Source organism: Lampris incognitus, chromosome 15 (genome assembly GCF_029633865.1).
Source record: "Lampris incognitus isolate fLamInc1 chromosome 15, fLamInc1.hap2, whole genome shotgun sequence".
Classification (NCBI taxonomy): Eukaryota; Metazoa; Chordata; class Actinopteri; order Lampriformes; family Lampridae; genus Lampris; species Lampris incognitus.
The window spans coordinates 21,675,207-21,687,078 of NC_079225.1; the positions used below are offsets into that span (position 1 = coordinate 21,675,207).

Below are 11,872 nucleotides of genomic sequence, written 5' to 3' on the forward strand. Positions count from 1 at the left end.
AGCTGTCTTCTTCAGCTCACTAAACTGCCCTGTACTGTACAGACTTGCTGGGATCACAGTTACATCAGCTCCTGTGTCGATCTGGAATTGTGTCCCTATGTCAGCTAATTTCAGCTTTATCAGCCACGGAGCTTCAGAATCTTCTGCATTAACAGAGCCTAATGCAACGTCCTCTTCGCTGTCGGCCATGTTCACTTGTCCTGCAGTGTTTGATCGGCAGACTTTTGCATAATGCCCCCTGTTCTTGCAGAAGTTACAGACTGCATCGCGAGCTGGACAGTTGCATGCTATGCGCATCCTTCCCACATCTTTTGCATGGTGCACGGTATGACGTACTCTGGACTGGCGCCCTTGCCCCTCTCTGCTTCTCTCTCCCGCCGTTTCTCCAACTTGCACTAACAGGATCCAATTCTGTGCTTGACTCCGCTGCTCTGAAATTGCTTCTAAGCACGTCTTGCTGCTTTTTGACTTGCTCGCTCTGGCGAACCCTAATGACCGCTCTATCTAGCGTCAACCCCGGGTCCATTTGCAGCTGCTCAGATAGCTTTTTATCTCTTAGCCCCACTACTAGCCTATCACGAATCATCTCACTGTGTAGTTCACCATAACCACAATGCTCTGCTAGGCAATGAAGTGCTGTAATAACACTATCAGCTTTCTCACCTACGTCTTGGTGTCTCTGATTAAACTTTGCCCGTTCAAATATCACATTCGCCCGTACTACAAAGTGCGCATCAAACCTGGCCTTCACCGTGCCGTACGCGTTTGCTTCATCTGGCGAGAGGCGGAGTGAAGTTAGCGCCTCCTCTGCCTCTACTCCCATAGTGTATAAGGGTGTTGATCTGGTTCTCTTCGGACTGTAGCTCCAAGCCTGAAGCTATACGGAACCTCTCGAATCTCTGAATCCATTTCAGCTACTCCTCTGGCTTGCTGAAATTGAATTGCGCCGGTAGAGGAACTTGAAAACGGTCCATCTTCTCCCCTCGTGTGGATGCTAGCCCGTGCTGTGACCAGTGTCCTAACGCTAGTTAGCTTTGAAGCTCGCTAGCTATCGTGCACACACCACCGAGACTCCGGTTGTTAACCCAACTGCTAGGTCCTTTTTTTCCTTTTAGCACAAATGCCGAGATATCTTCATCCCAATTCATATAAGTGGCTTACAGTGACCACTTCTGACACCATGTTATTTCAGGTTCACGGAGCACAAAGGAGACGCGTCAGGCATGATGTCCGGAACTAGAAAGATCCTCTCTGTACCCGCCCAGTCTCGATCATATATCCCCCAGCTCCCCCTACGGGTGCCCATAAGTACCTAACACAACAATTTCTACGTTAGACATTTCTTACAAAAGCACGTTCCAGAATTTCCAAACCTTCCTACTCATTCTGAAATTGATTCCATTCTCTCTTTGAACCCCAATGTAAGGAACCTAATTTCCATCCATCGATTTTCCGAACCGCTTATCCTGCTCTCAGGGTTGCTGGAGACTATCCCAGCAGTCACTGGGCGGCAGGCGGGTTGGCAGGCGGGGAGACACCCTAGACAAACCGCCAGACTATCACACAGGTCACACACACACACACACACACACACACACACACACACACACACACACACACACACACACACACACACACACACACACACACACACACACACACATTCATATCTAGGGACAATTTAGTACGACCGATTCACCTGACCTACATGTCTTTGGCCTTTGGGAGGAAACCGGAGCACCCGGGGGAAACCCACACAGACACGGGGAGAACATGCAAACTCCACACGGGACGACCCCCAAGGTTGGACTACCCAGGACCTTCTTACTGTGAGGCGACTGCGCTAACCACCGTGCCACCCCTAATTTCAATTATATACACTGAAATAGATTCCATTAAGCCCGAGACTCTTAACCATTTTAAAGTTGCTTGGGAGCAGGATTTGTGTGTGGAGCAGACGGATGGGACATGGGATACTGTGTTGGGGCTAGTTCCACCTCACCACCTCACCACCTCAATAATGTGCTAGACATAGTCTTATACAATGTATGATCTTACATCACATTCATTGCATTAATGCTAGATTGGGCTATACAAATAAAACTGACTTGACTAGCAAGTATATTTCGTGATGCATAAGTGATGCATGTAACCGTTGTGGACAATCACCTGCAGACCTGCTTCACATGTTTTGGACCTGCCCTCGCTTATCTGAATTCTGGACAGACGTTTTTAAATCCTTTGGGGATATATCTGGTGTGGACGTTCCACCTGATCCTCTTACAGCCCTGTTTGGCATTCCCCCCCATGACTAACACGACTCTGTATTTTAATAAAATTATGTCTTTCACCTCTCTTTTAGCTAGACGTCTAATACTTCTTAAATGGAAACATGTATAAACTACTATTAAGACACGTTAGTCCCTAGCTAACAGGTCTGACCCTTTAGCCGAGCGGTTAGTGATGTCGCCTTGTGGTGCAATACACCCCGTATCGAATCCCGCACCGGGCAAGAAAATAACCGGTTACACTACATCAAGTTAGAGAAGACTAGATTTTCCCTGAAAGGCTCATTGAGAAACTTTGAAAAACTTGGGTCACCCTTTCTGGACTATGTAAAGACCTTAACAGCTACTCCAGAGAATGGGGATGGTTGGAGCCACAGAATGTTCTACATTCATGCACACGGTTTTTTTTTCTTTAGGGGTCCATGCATGTACTGCAGGAATGGCACGACGCATGGGTTTACACATGATGCTAGACATTATCTACACAATGCTAACTGTCCGATATGATTGTCATATGTACTACCATCCCCCCCCCCCTGTTTATCTCTTCTCTGGGGATGGAAGGGAGGGAGAGAGGGAAAAAGGGAGGGGATGCATATGCTTGATTGTTTGTGTTATGTTTTAAAAAATCGCAAAACCTAATAAACAGATTTAAAAAAAACCATTGGATTCATTATTGTCTCACAAAGTTCTGACAGTTGAGGGGTATCTGATGCTAATTACTATTAGCAGAAAATTTAGCTATACGAAGAGTACAGTAACGTTACATGGGATAGTGTCTTGAGTATGTATAATGTTACTGGTAACATTTGGGTATTTTGTAATATCTGATTAGATCCTAATTGTATAGAAATTATACTCTTTAAAATCCTTAACACATATTCTGACATCAGGTGTATTCATAACATTGATTAATGAAATGCGTTTCCTTGTTTGGTGTCAATTCAGTAATGATAATTAACATTCTACAATATGTGGCATTAATGGCCAAGTGCAACTGAGGAGAAAAGGGGGCAAAAAAAACAAAAACAAAAAACTCACAGTCAGGTGAAAAGAAGCGGCTGGCGACTCCACATGTATGGGAGGAGGCATGTGGTAGTCTGCAACCCTCCCCGGATCGGCAGAGGGGGTGGAGCAGCGACCGGGACGGTTCGGAAAAGTGGGGTTATTGGCCGGGTACGGTTGGGCAGAAAAAGTGGGGCGGGGACTGGTTTGCTGACAAGTTATGTGACTAATTTTTTTTTTTTTTTGCATTTCAATCGTTACAAAATGTAGTACTCTTATTTTGAAGCTGAGACTGGATTATCCAATTGGGGCCCGAGTTACGCTCGGTGCGTGTCGCCTGACCGGAAGAGATTTCTATCAAAATAAATACTCCACAAATTCACAGCAAAGCCAATGAGCGTAACCACCAGGACCACAAGCAAGAAAGAGTCCCATCTAGATAATATGCAACTGAAGTGTTGGGTAAATATGGAATCGCTGCCTCGTCCCATCAGCGAATGTGGATCTCGGATCCAAGTTTCTCTGTCCGACTTAAATTATGGGGTCTCAAAATGTTTGTGTGTAACGTTAACTGACACAACGTTAAGAACTTCTAAACTAGTGCGATGGGTTTTGTCGCAACTCTGCCTTCTTTGTTTTGTAAAACCGGTAGATTGCTGACTTGAAGGACCAAACTGATTCTGCACAAGAGACATGTTGAAAGCTGTAGGACAAGCTCTGTTTTCCACTGGACTACAGAACCCCAAATTCACACCGGGGGAAGGAAAGGTAATTTGGCATCTTCATAACTGCAGGTCATCGACCTAAAATGACAGGTTCTTCTAGCAGTTTCGCTGTCATAACGCCGCCAGTTTCGTAATGAATAACCGTGTGTGTGTGTGTGTGTGTGTGTGTGTGTGCGCGCGCGCGCGCGCGTGTGTTTTCAGGGACAGGACTACGAGGTCCGCACCTACCATACCACCAAATGGGTGAGCACCACCCTCAGTGGGCTGCAGCTGGACACAGCATTGAACACTGGGTTTCGAAGGCTCTTTAACTACATTCAAGGCAACAATCAAGACAGTGAGTTCCTCCAATAGAACTTCTCCTGAACCCACCTAAACAGGCCACAGTATACCAGAAGTGACAGGCGTCAGTATACTTCAGAATACCCCCCCAACTCAAGTCAGTTTTATTTGTATAGCCCATTATTACAAATTTCAAATTTGCCTCGGGGCTTTTTTTCCACAACTTTTTTTAATTGAAATTTTAAAATCAAAATATTATATAAACATATATGAAATCAATGTTTATGTTTACATAGAAAAAAACAACAACCAAGATTTAACAAAGAACAACAAACAAACATATAGCCTGGCCGCCTAGCCAATGAGAAAAAACGCAAATTGTATACTCAAGACAAATAAACAATATTATAAAAGCAATTATAGACTTACAGAAAAAAAAGAATGGTTAAAAAAACAGTTAAGGGATACACCCGTATCACTACACATGTAAATAGATAACCCCAAGTCCAACCAAATAATATTGGTTACCAAATGCTTTATGGGATGTCAAGTGACTGCAGTTCCTTAAAAAAATTAAGGAAAGGACCCCATGTTTTATGAAATCTGGTTATTGAACCATTTGTGACACATCTTTTTTTCTCCATCTTAATAAAATACAAAATGTCCCTGAGCCACATAGGTTGAGATGGAGGAGTGGGTGATTTCCACCGTAATAAAATGAGGTGTCTGGCCAGAAGAGTTGTGAAAGCTACCAGGTCTGCTTTATATGATGGTAATGGCAAGTCAGCAGGAGGAACACCAAAGCAAGCTGTTAAAGCTGACGGCCTAGCCCACTGAGGCAACTTTGTAATATTGGGCTACATAAATAAAATTGGCTTGACTTGACTTAATTGGGATCTCAACTCTATTTGAAGTTGTTTTGAAAATTTCCACCCAAAAATTGAATAGGGAAGGGCAGGACCAAAACATGTGACTATATGTGCCTGGGGCCTGATGGCATCTCACAGGTGGGATCATTGTTACCATAAATCTTGGCTAACCTACAGAATACTTTTGTTTCATCTTCTGTACTGCTTCATTTCGTAAATCACTAAGTCAGCCTGTCAATCAGTGATACACAGCAGAGGAGTTTGGGAAATCAGGAAACATCAGTGGTTTGTGCCCACATTGGAGGTGTTGAAATGAAACTCAGTAAAACTGCTCATTTGTTTCTTTTTTTTAAATTTTTAAATTTTTTACATATTTGTTATAAACATTATCTGCAAGAAACCAGCGTTGCCTCTAGTTCGACAGGACATTGTAGGAAACTTGTAAGACGTTTTGGATGAAAACCGTCTGTGTGCGGGGTGTGTGATATAACCTGTCCCGAGCCAATTAAAATGACTCGGAAAAGGTGTGCCTGAACATAGCCTACTAAATGAGAAACTGTAAATGTATCATGAATTTGATAGAGCTGATAAAACCCTGCTTCATTTTGAAAGGCATTTGGAAACAAAAGAGATGATCTTTGCATTTAGACGCAGTTTAAAAAAGGGGTCCATCTCGAAGCATTATTGACCAAGGTTTCCATTTGCTAAACTGCAGATGAATGAGAGCAGGAATAAAAGTGACTTTGTACTTACTCAGCATTTTGCAGTTCTTTTCCCTAGAGAATAGATCATCTACGTGCAACAGATTACTAAAATCTGCAGTGTGAGAGGAACGTAAACAGTGAAAGTGGTATAAACTTATGTTCTCTGGCTCTAATTCTACCAGCAGCAAAATGGTCAGCCACTTCTACAGAAAATATATAGAGGCAATATCCCTGCCATCTGTTTAGGTGTAATATTATACATGGGTGTTATCCAGCTGGCTACCCAGTTCTTGTTTTTGATCATTCAGTACCTCTGTGGTTTAGAGAAAACTTAACCAGACATGCAACTATAAACCAAACTTGTTCTGTGTAAAATTATTAAGATTTGGTTGTCTTCCATATATTACCTGCTGACCTTGTGGCTTCTTTGCAATTCAGAGGTTAAAGTGGAGATGACTGCCCCTGTGACATGCATGGTGGATCCTGGAGCCGGCCCGGCGTGTGAAACTACCTTCACCGTCTCCTTCTACCTCCCAGAGGAGCACCAGGCCAATCCACCTCTACCCAGCGGCTCAGACGTGTTCATGGAAAACAGGAAAGAGTTCACAGTTTATGTCAGGTGCAGTACAATGTTGGCTCCCACTCCACAAGTCATTGTAGAAATCATTGCAGACCCATTGGGATCGTTAGGATCTTTTCGTACACAATGTAATAAACTTTCTTACAGTTTTGACTTTGGCTCACGTCTAAAACGCACCCACAGTTGTGTTAGCAGTGACATATGACAGAAGCACTGTGATTTTCCAGTTACCTAAATGGAGTCACCCATCTTTAACTCACCAATCAAAGAAAGCTGGATCAGTTCATCTGGACACGTTTATTAACAGAAACGTTTCATCACTCATCTAAGTGACTGCTTCAGTCTAAACTGACTGCAGGTATCCCCACCCTTACAAACAATACAGTGGCATAAAGACCGAAACCAATGATCAGTTTCATATGCAAATAGGTGTGACCATTAACTATAGTTTCAATGGTCATGTGTACTGTTCAGAGAGGATTTGGGAATGTTTGCCACCACAGCATTGTAAGATGGTAACAGATGGCCTCTTAGCCCCCCTTCCCCCCTCGGTTCAGGGATGTCAGTCCCTCTTCACATCGATGGCCTCTTTGACTCCCCATTCAAACCAGTTTCTGGTTTACCCCTTATCAGACTCTATCAAACTTGTCGCCAGAAGTTGGTCCACCCCAAGGATCAGGTCCTCTGGCACAAACAGAACAATATAGTGTACGCTGTTAAGTGCCAGGAGGCTTACTATGACTTGTTCATCGGGAGAACCAAACAGACGCTGGCGAAGAGGATGGCACAACACAGAAGAGTTAACAAGTCATGCCAGGACTCCACAGTCTACACCCATCTACAGGCCAGTGGCCACTCTTTCTAGAATGAAGATGTGCACATCCTTGATCGGGAGGAATGCTGGTTTGAACGGGGAGTCAAAGAGGCTATCTATGTGAAGAGGGAACGACCTTCCCTGAACCGATGGGGGGGGGGGGGCTAAGAGTACATCTGTTGCCATCTTACAATGCTGTGATTGCAAACATTACCAAATGCTCTGTGAATAGTACACATGGCCATTGAAACTCTAGTTAATGGTCACACCCATATTTGCATATGAAACTGGTAGTTGGTTTGGGTCGTTATGCCACTGTATTGTTTATAAGGGTGGGGACACCTGCAGTCAGTTGAGACTGAAGACGTCACTTAGATGAGTGATGAAACGTATCTGTCAATAAATGTTGTGTCCAGATGAACTGATTCAACTTGCTTTGATTTTCTTACCTGGATTATTAAGCATGCATAAAGACACTTTAACTCAGCAACTTCTTTCCCATCCCAATTCATTTTTCATTTGTTTTAATAACTTTTTTTTACTGACTGATGCCAATATAACCTACTATTAAAAGATTAGGTCATACGAAGGGGTAAAAAAACAAAAAAACAAGTTAACGCTGGCCCGGCTCCCCGACAGACCGAACCCTCATGGTCCTCTCATTCCTCCCCAGGACATACGGCGGTTTCTCCAATGAGCAGATGAAGCGTGAAGAGCTCCTGAAACTTGTGGAGAGCCTTCAGAGAGACGGGGCTGCCTTCAAAGACAAGCCTTACTACACAGCTGGCTATGACAGCCCCTTCAAACTCACCAACCGCAGGAACGAGGTGTGGCTCTTCAAGAAGGAGGAGGAGTGAGGAGGTCCATCAGTTTGGAAGTTGGTTTTCGCATTAGGGAAGGTAGCTTTATTTAGGTACATTTTCAAAATAATCTGTTATACCTTCATTTGAAACAAAGGGAGCTCATAGCCACTTCAGTTAGTGGGGATGTTGGTGTGCCAAAGGACTAAAGCCTTGCTGACGTAAGAATATAATCAATCAAGCTTTTTTTTTTTTTTACACTTGGAACTGATTGTTACATTTCAGCATATTGATTCGCTTTGGGTATTTGGCAATCTCCAGCCTAAACCTTTTCATTAAGACCTCATTTAAAAATAAATAAAATCATTATGAGAACACAGTTTTACAATAACGGTGCAGCCGTCAGCCTTCTGGAGTTGTGCCCCAGACGAGGAGGCCGGGGAGGCCACTCATTCAAATGAAATCTACCCCCCCCCCCTTTTTCTCCCCAATTGTATCCGGCCAATTACCCTATTCTTCGGAGCCATCCCGGTCACTGCCCCACCCCCTCTGCCGATCTGGGGAGGACTGCAGACTACCACGTCTCCTCTGATACACGTGGAGTCGCCAGCTGCTTCTTTTTACCTGACAGTGAGGAGTTTCGCCAGGGGACGTAGCACATGGGATGATCACGCTATTCCCCCCAGTTCCCCCCTCCTCCCCTGAACAGGTGCCCTGACCGACCAGAGGAGGCGCTAGTGCAGTGACCAAGACACACACCCACATCCGGCTTCCCACCCACAGACACAGCCAACTGTGTCTGTAGGGATGCCCGACCAAGCCGGAGGTAACACAGGGATTCGAACCAGAGATCCTCGTGTTCGTAGGCAGTGGAAATTCAGGTGAAATCTTAACATTGGGTTCACTCAAGACCGATGATCTGGGAAATTTGCAAGTTGACTACCAGGGTTTAGGGTAGACCTGGAGTCAATCGCATAAAACTGCCCTGGTCAAGATCAGCGTTTCTGAGTTGGGTCAAATTTTGCTCCGTTTGGTGTGAAAGTCCAGGACCAGCCCTCTGTCCCTGTTTGTCTGGAGCTTCACTTCATTCCCGTTGAATTCAGATGGCTTGCTTTTCCCTTGCGTTACAGTGCACCGGCCCCAGTGTATGAGGTTGGTCCGTCCTTCTGTTACTAAAGATGGAAACAGAAGGTAAGACATCTCTCCCTCTGGAGGGGAAGTAAAGATGATGAGATGGAGATTAGGGTTTGGATTGCAAATCAGATGCAGCAGCTTTTTAACAATAAGAACCGCAGGTGCCTGTCTCTAATGTGAGTCGGACGACTTAATAAGAATTTACTGATATTCAGACTTTGCTGTTACACGATACTGGAATAAACAGATGCTAAAGGGATTTTACAGGTACAATTAAAATTTCAGAAAGAATGTCGTTAATATGATTACCACAGAAATAAAGTTTGACCATCTTTAAGCCTTAAAATACACTTCTGGATTAATCCTGGGATTATTTTTTTTAGCTCACTAGGCTAAATCTGACCATGATGTCTCTCCTCCATCGTGCCGGGATAGCAGCCCTTACCCGTCACCTCCCCAGTTTTTCCTTTTCCACCCTCTTTCCTGCTAAGGTTCGGCGCTTCTTTGTGTCACAGTCGTCACAATCTTTATCTTCTGCTTCCGTCTGCCGTCATGGAAATCTGATTCTGATGATTGATGATGCAAAATGGCCTGCACCCGTCACAGCGCTGTGCAGCATCACACACGACGAGCATCATGCCTGTTAAACTGAGTTGTCCTGTCTACCTGTACACACCGTGTGTTGTAGCTCATCCTTAATGAAACCGTTGCTGCTAAGATTTCTTTTCTTACATGTTCATGTTGAAGAAGGAATATTACCTGGATTACCTTCAACAGGAGGTCATGAGCACTGGATCGATGACTGACTGTAGAAGATGTAATATTCCTGCATTTTGATTGAGTGTAACATTTATCAATAATTAATGTAACTCATAATAAAAAGATATGTTTATAAAGGTGATGTATTAACTGTCTCTTTTTCACGAATTAGCCAGTTCTCTATCCATTTTCCTCTTGTATTATTTTGTCTGGGTTGAAATTTTTTTTTCTTTCCCTAGTAAATGGAAGGATGCTCCATTTCACAGTGTTTTTCCAAGTGCAAAGGTTAATATGCAGCTGTTTGCCCCGTACAGCGGAAAAGGCCAGTCTTTCAGGTGCCGGTTTAAATCCTACTCGCTCTCCCTTCATCCCCTCCTCACCTTCTCTCTCCGTCAGGTTGAGGCATGCTGAGTCATCCACTTTATTTGTGGTAAATTATTCCCAATATCATGTTCACATACTCAGCAGAAAGAGGGAACGTCATCCCTCTTTGTCTCTTGGGAGGCAAATGAACACACACACACACACACACACACACACACAAAACCTGATATTTGTAAGACAAAGAGTTGTGCTCAGACATCTGAAATGATTTTGCATATAGGAAAGGTATAATAGGGCTTACTCAGCTTGTTATTTCATAACACATATACACACACACACATCTCTATATAGCATGCCACCGAGTCCTGTGCTCTATTTTTACAAACCCCCTTAAGCCTTGTGGGGACTGTTGAATATAAAATGATTTCATGTGGTAAACGGGGGGATGGGGGGTAGAAATGCTGCTGCATATTCTCTCCAATGCTGAAAAATATACAGAATATACAATCCCACCAAATGTCAAAACTACAGTCCTTTCCAAATGATTTCTGTGATTAAAAGGTGCTTTCATTTCTGTTAATGATCTTGAAAACGACTTGTAAAAAAAAACACAACTTCAAACCGCAGCTTTTCATCCGTAAAGTTGACCGAAAACGTGCACGAGAGAAATCTTTGCCGTGCATCTTTTCTGTCAGCCTTACTTACTGATGTGTTGTAATAATATAGAGGACTCTTCAGTGTGGACTTGTGAGATTTGGGCCTGCGACTGCCGCATGCCAGGCATTTTACACAGGATCCTGATCCAATACCACCAGCGATTGTTGTTCTTCTTCCTGAAGTCAGCAGTTGGTGTGTCCAAATCCCATAACAAGACAATATGGGCAGTCTTTCTCTCAATTCATCACCCCTTCTTGGATGGTGTCCCATTAAAGGAAAGACTACAGAGGCTCTTGAATATCAGAGCAGGGGGAATGGATGTGAGTGTCGATAGAGATTATGATCATGGGGAGCTCTTATTGATTGATGTCTGACAGCCAGAAGGGACGGAGTGCCATCCGTGCGTGCGAATGAGTCGATGGCACCGACACCCTGATGAATTTTGAATGGGGAGTAGAGTACTCCTGTTGAAAATTGGGTGGAGGGCTCCAACAGGGGCTGTGCTGAGAGGTTTTAAACCACGTCTCTAGGGGATGTCAAAGGGAGTGAAGGTTGCACAGACACCTGAATTGCAAAGTCATCAGGGTGGGCGCGGGTTGCAGACAGCCCCTACGGTTCATACTGTCCTTTGAGGTCGGCGATATTTGCCAGTGGAGAGAACTATTATGGGGCTGTGCCCAGCGATTTAGCATGTCCTAATGGGAAGTCCAGAAGGACAGCGACATAACTGATGATCCTGTGGGGATGGGGATGGAGTTGGGGGGGGGGGGTGGGCAGGATAAGAAATGGCCTCCTGAGTTTTCTGGATGATAGATGAGAATGGGTGCCATGGCGACGGTGCTAATGAGGCAGCAATTTTGAGGAGCTGGGCTTGGCAGATGGCCGTGACTTACACAGAATTGTTGGGATGGGAGAGAGAGAGAGAGAGAGA

At 44.2% G+C, this 11,872-nt stretch overlaps 1 protein-coding gene across 1 annotated transcript; it reads left to right on the forward strand.

The window, feature by feature from the left end:
* The first annotated feature begins 3,665 nt into the window (after nt 1-3,665).
* On the forward strand, nt 3,666-10,096 carry hebp2 (heme binding protein 2). Its single transcript, XM_056294937.1, has 5 exons — nt 3,666-3,755; nt 3,946-4,061; nt 4,220-4,355; nt 6,312-6,492; nt 7,941-10,096. Exons 2-5 carry the CDS (start codon nt 3,987-3,989, stop codon nt 8,122-8,124), a joined length of 576 nt encoding a protein of 191 aa, XP_056150912.1. The 5' UTR covers nt 3,666-3,755; nt 3,946-3,986; the 3' UTR covers nt 8,125-10,096.
* The last annotated feature ends 1,776 nt before the right edge of the window (nt 10,097-11,872 follow it).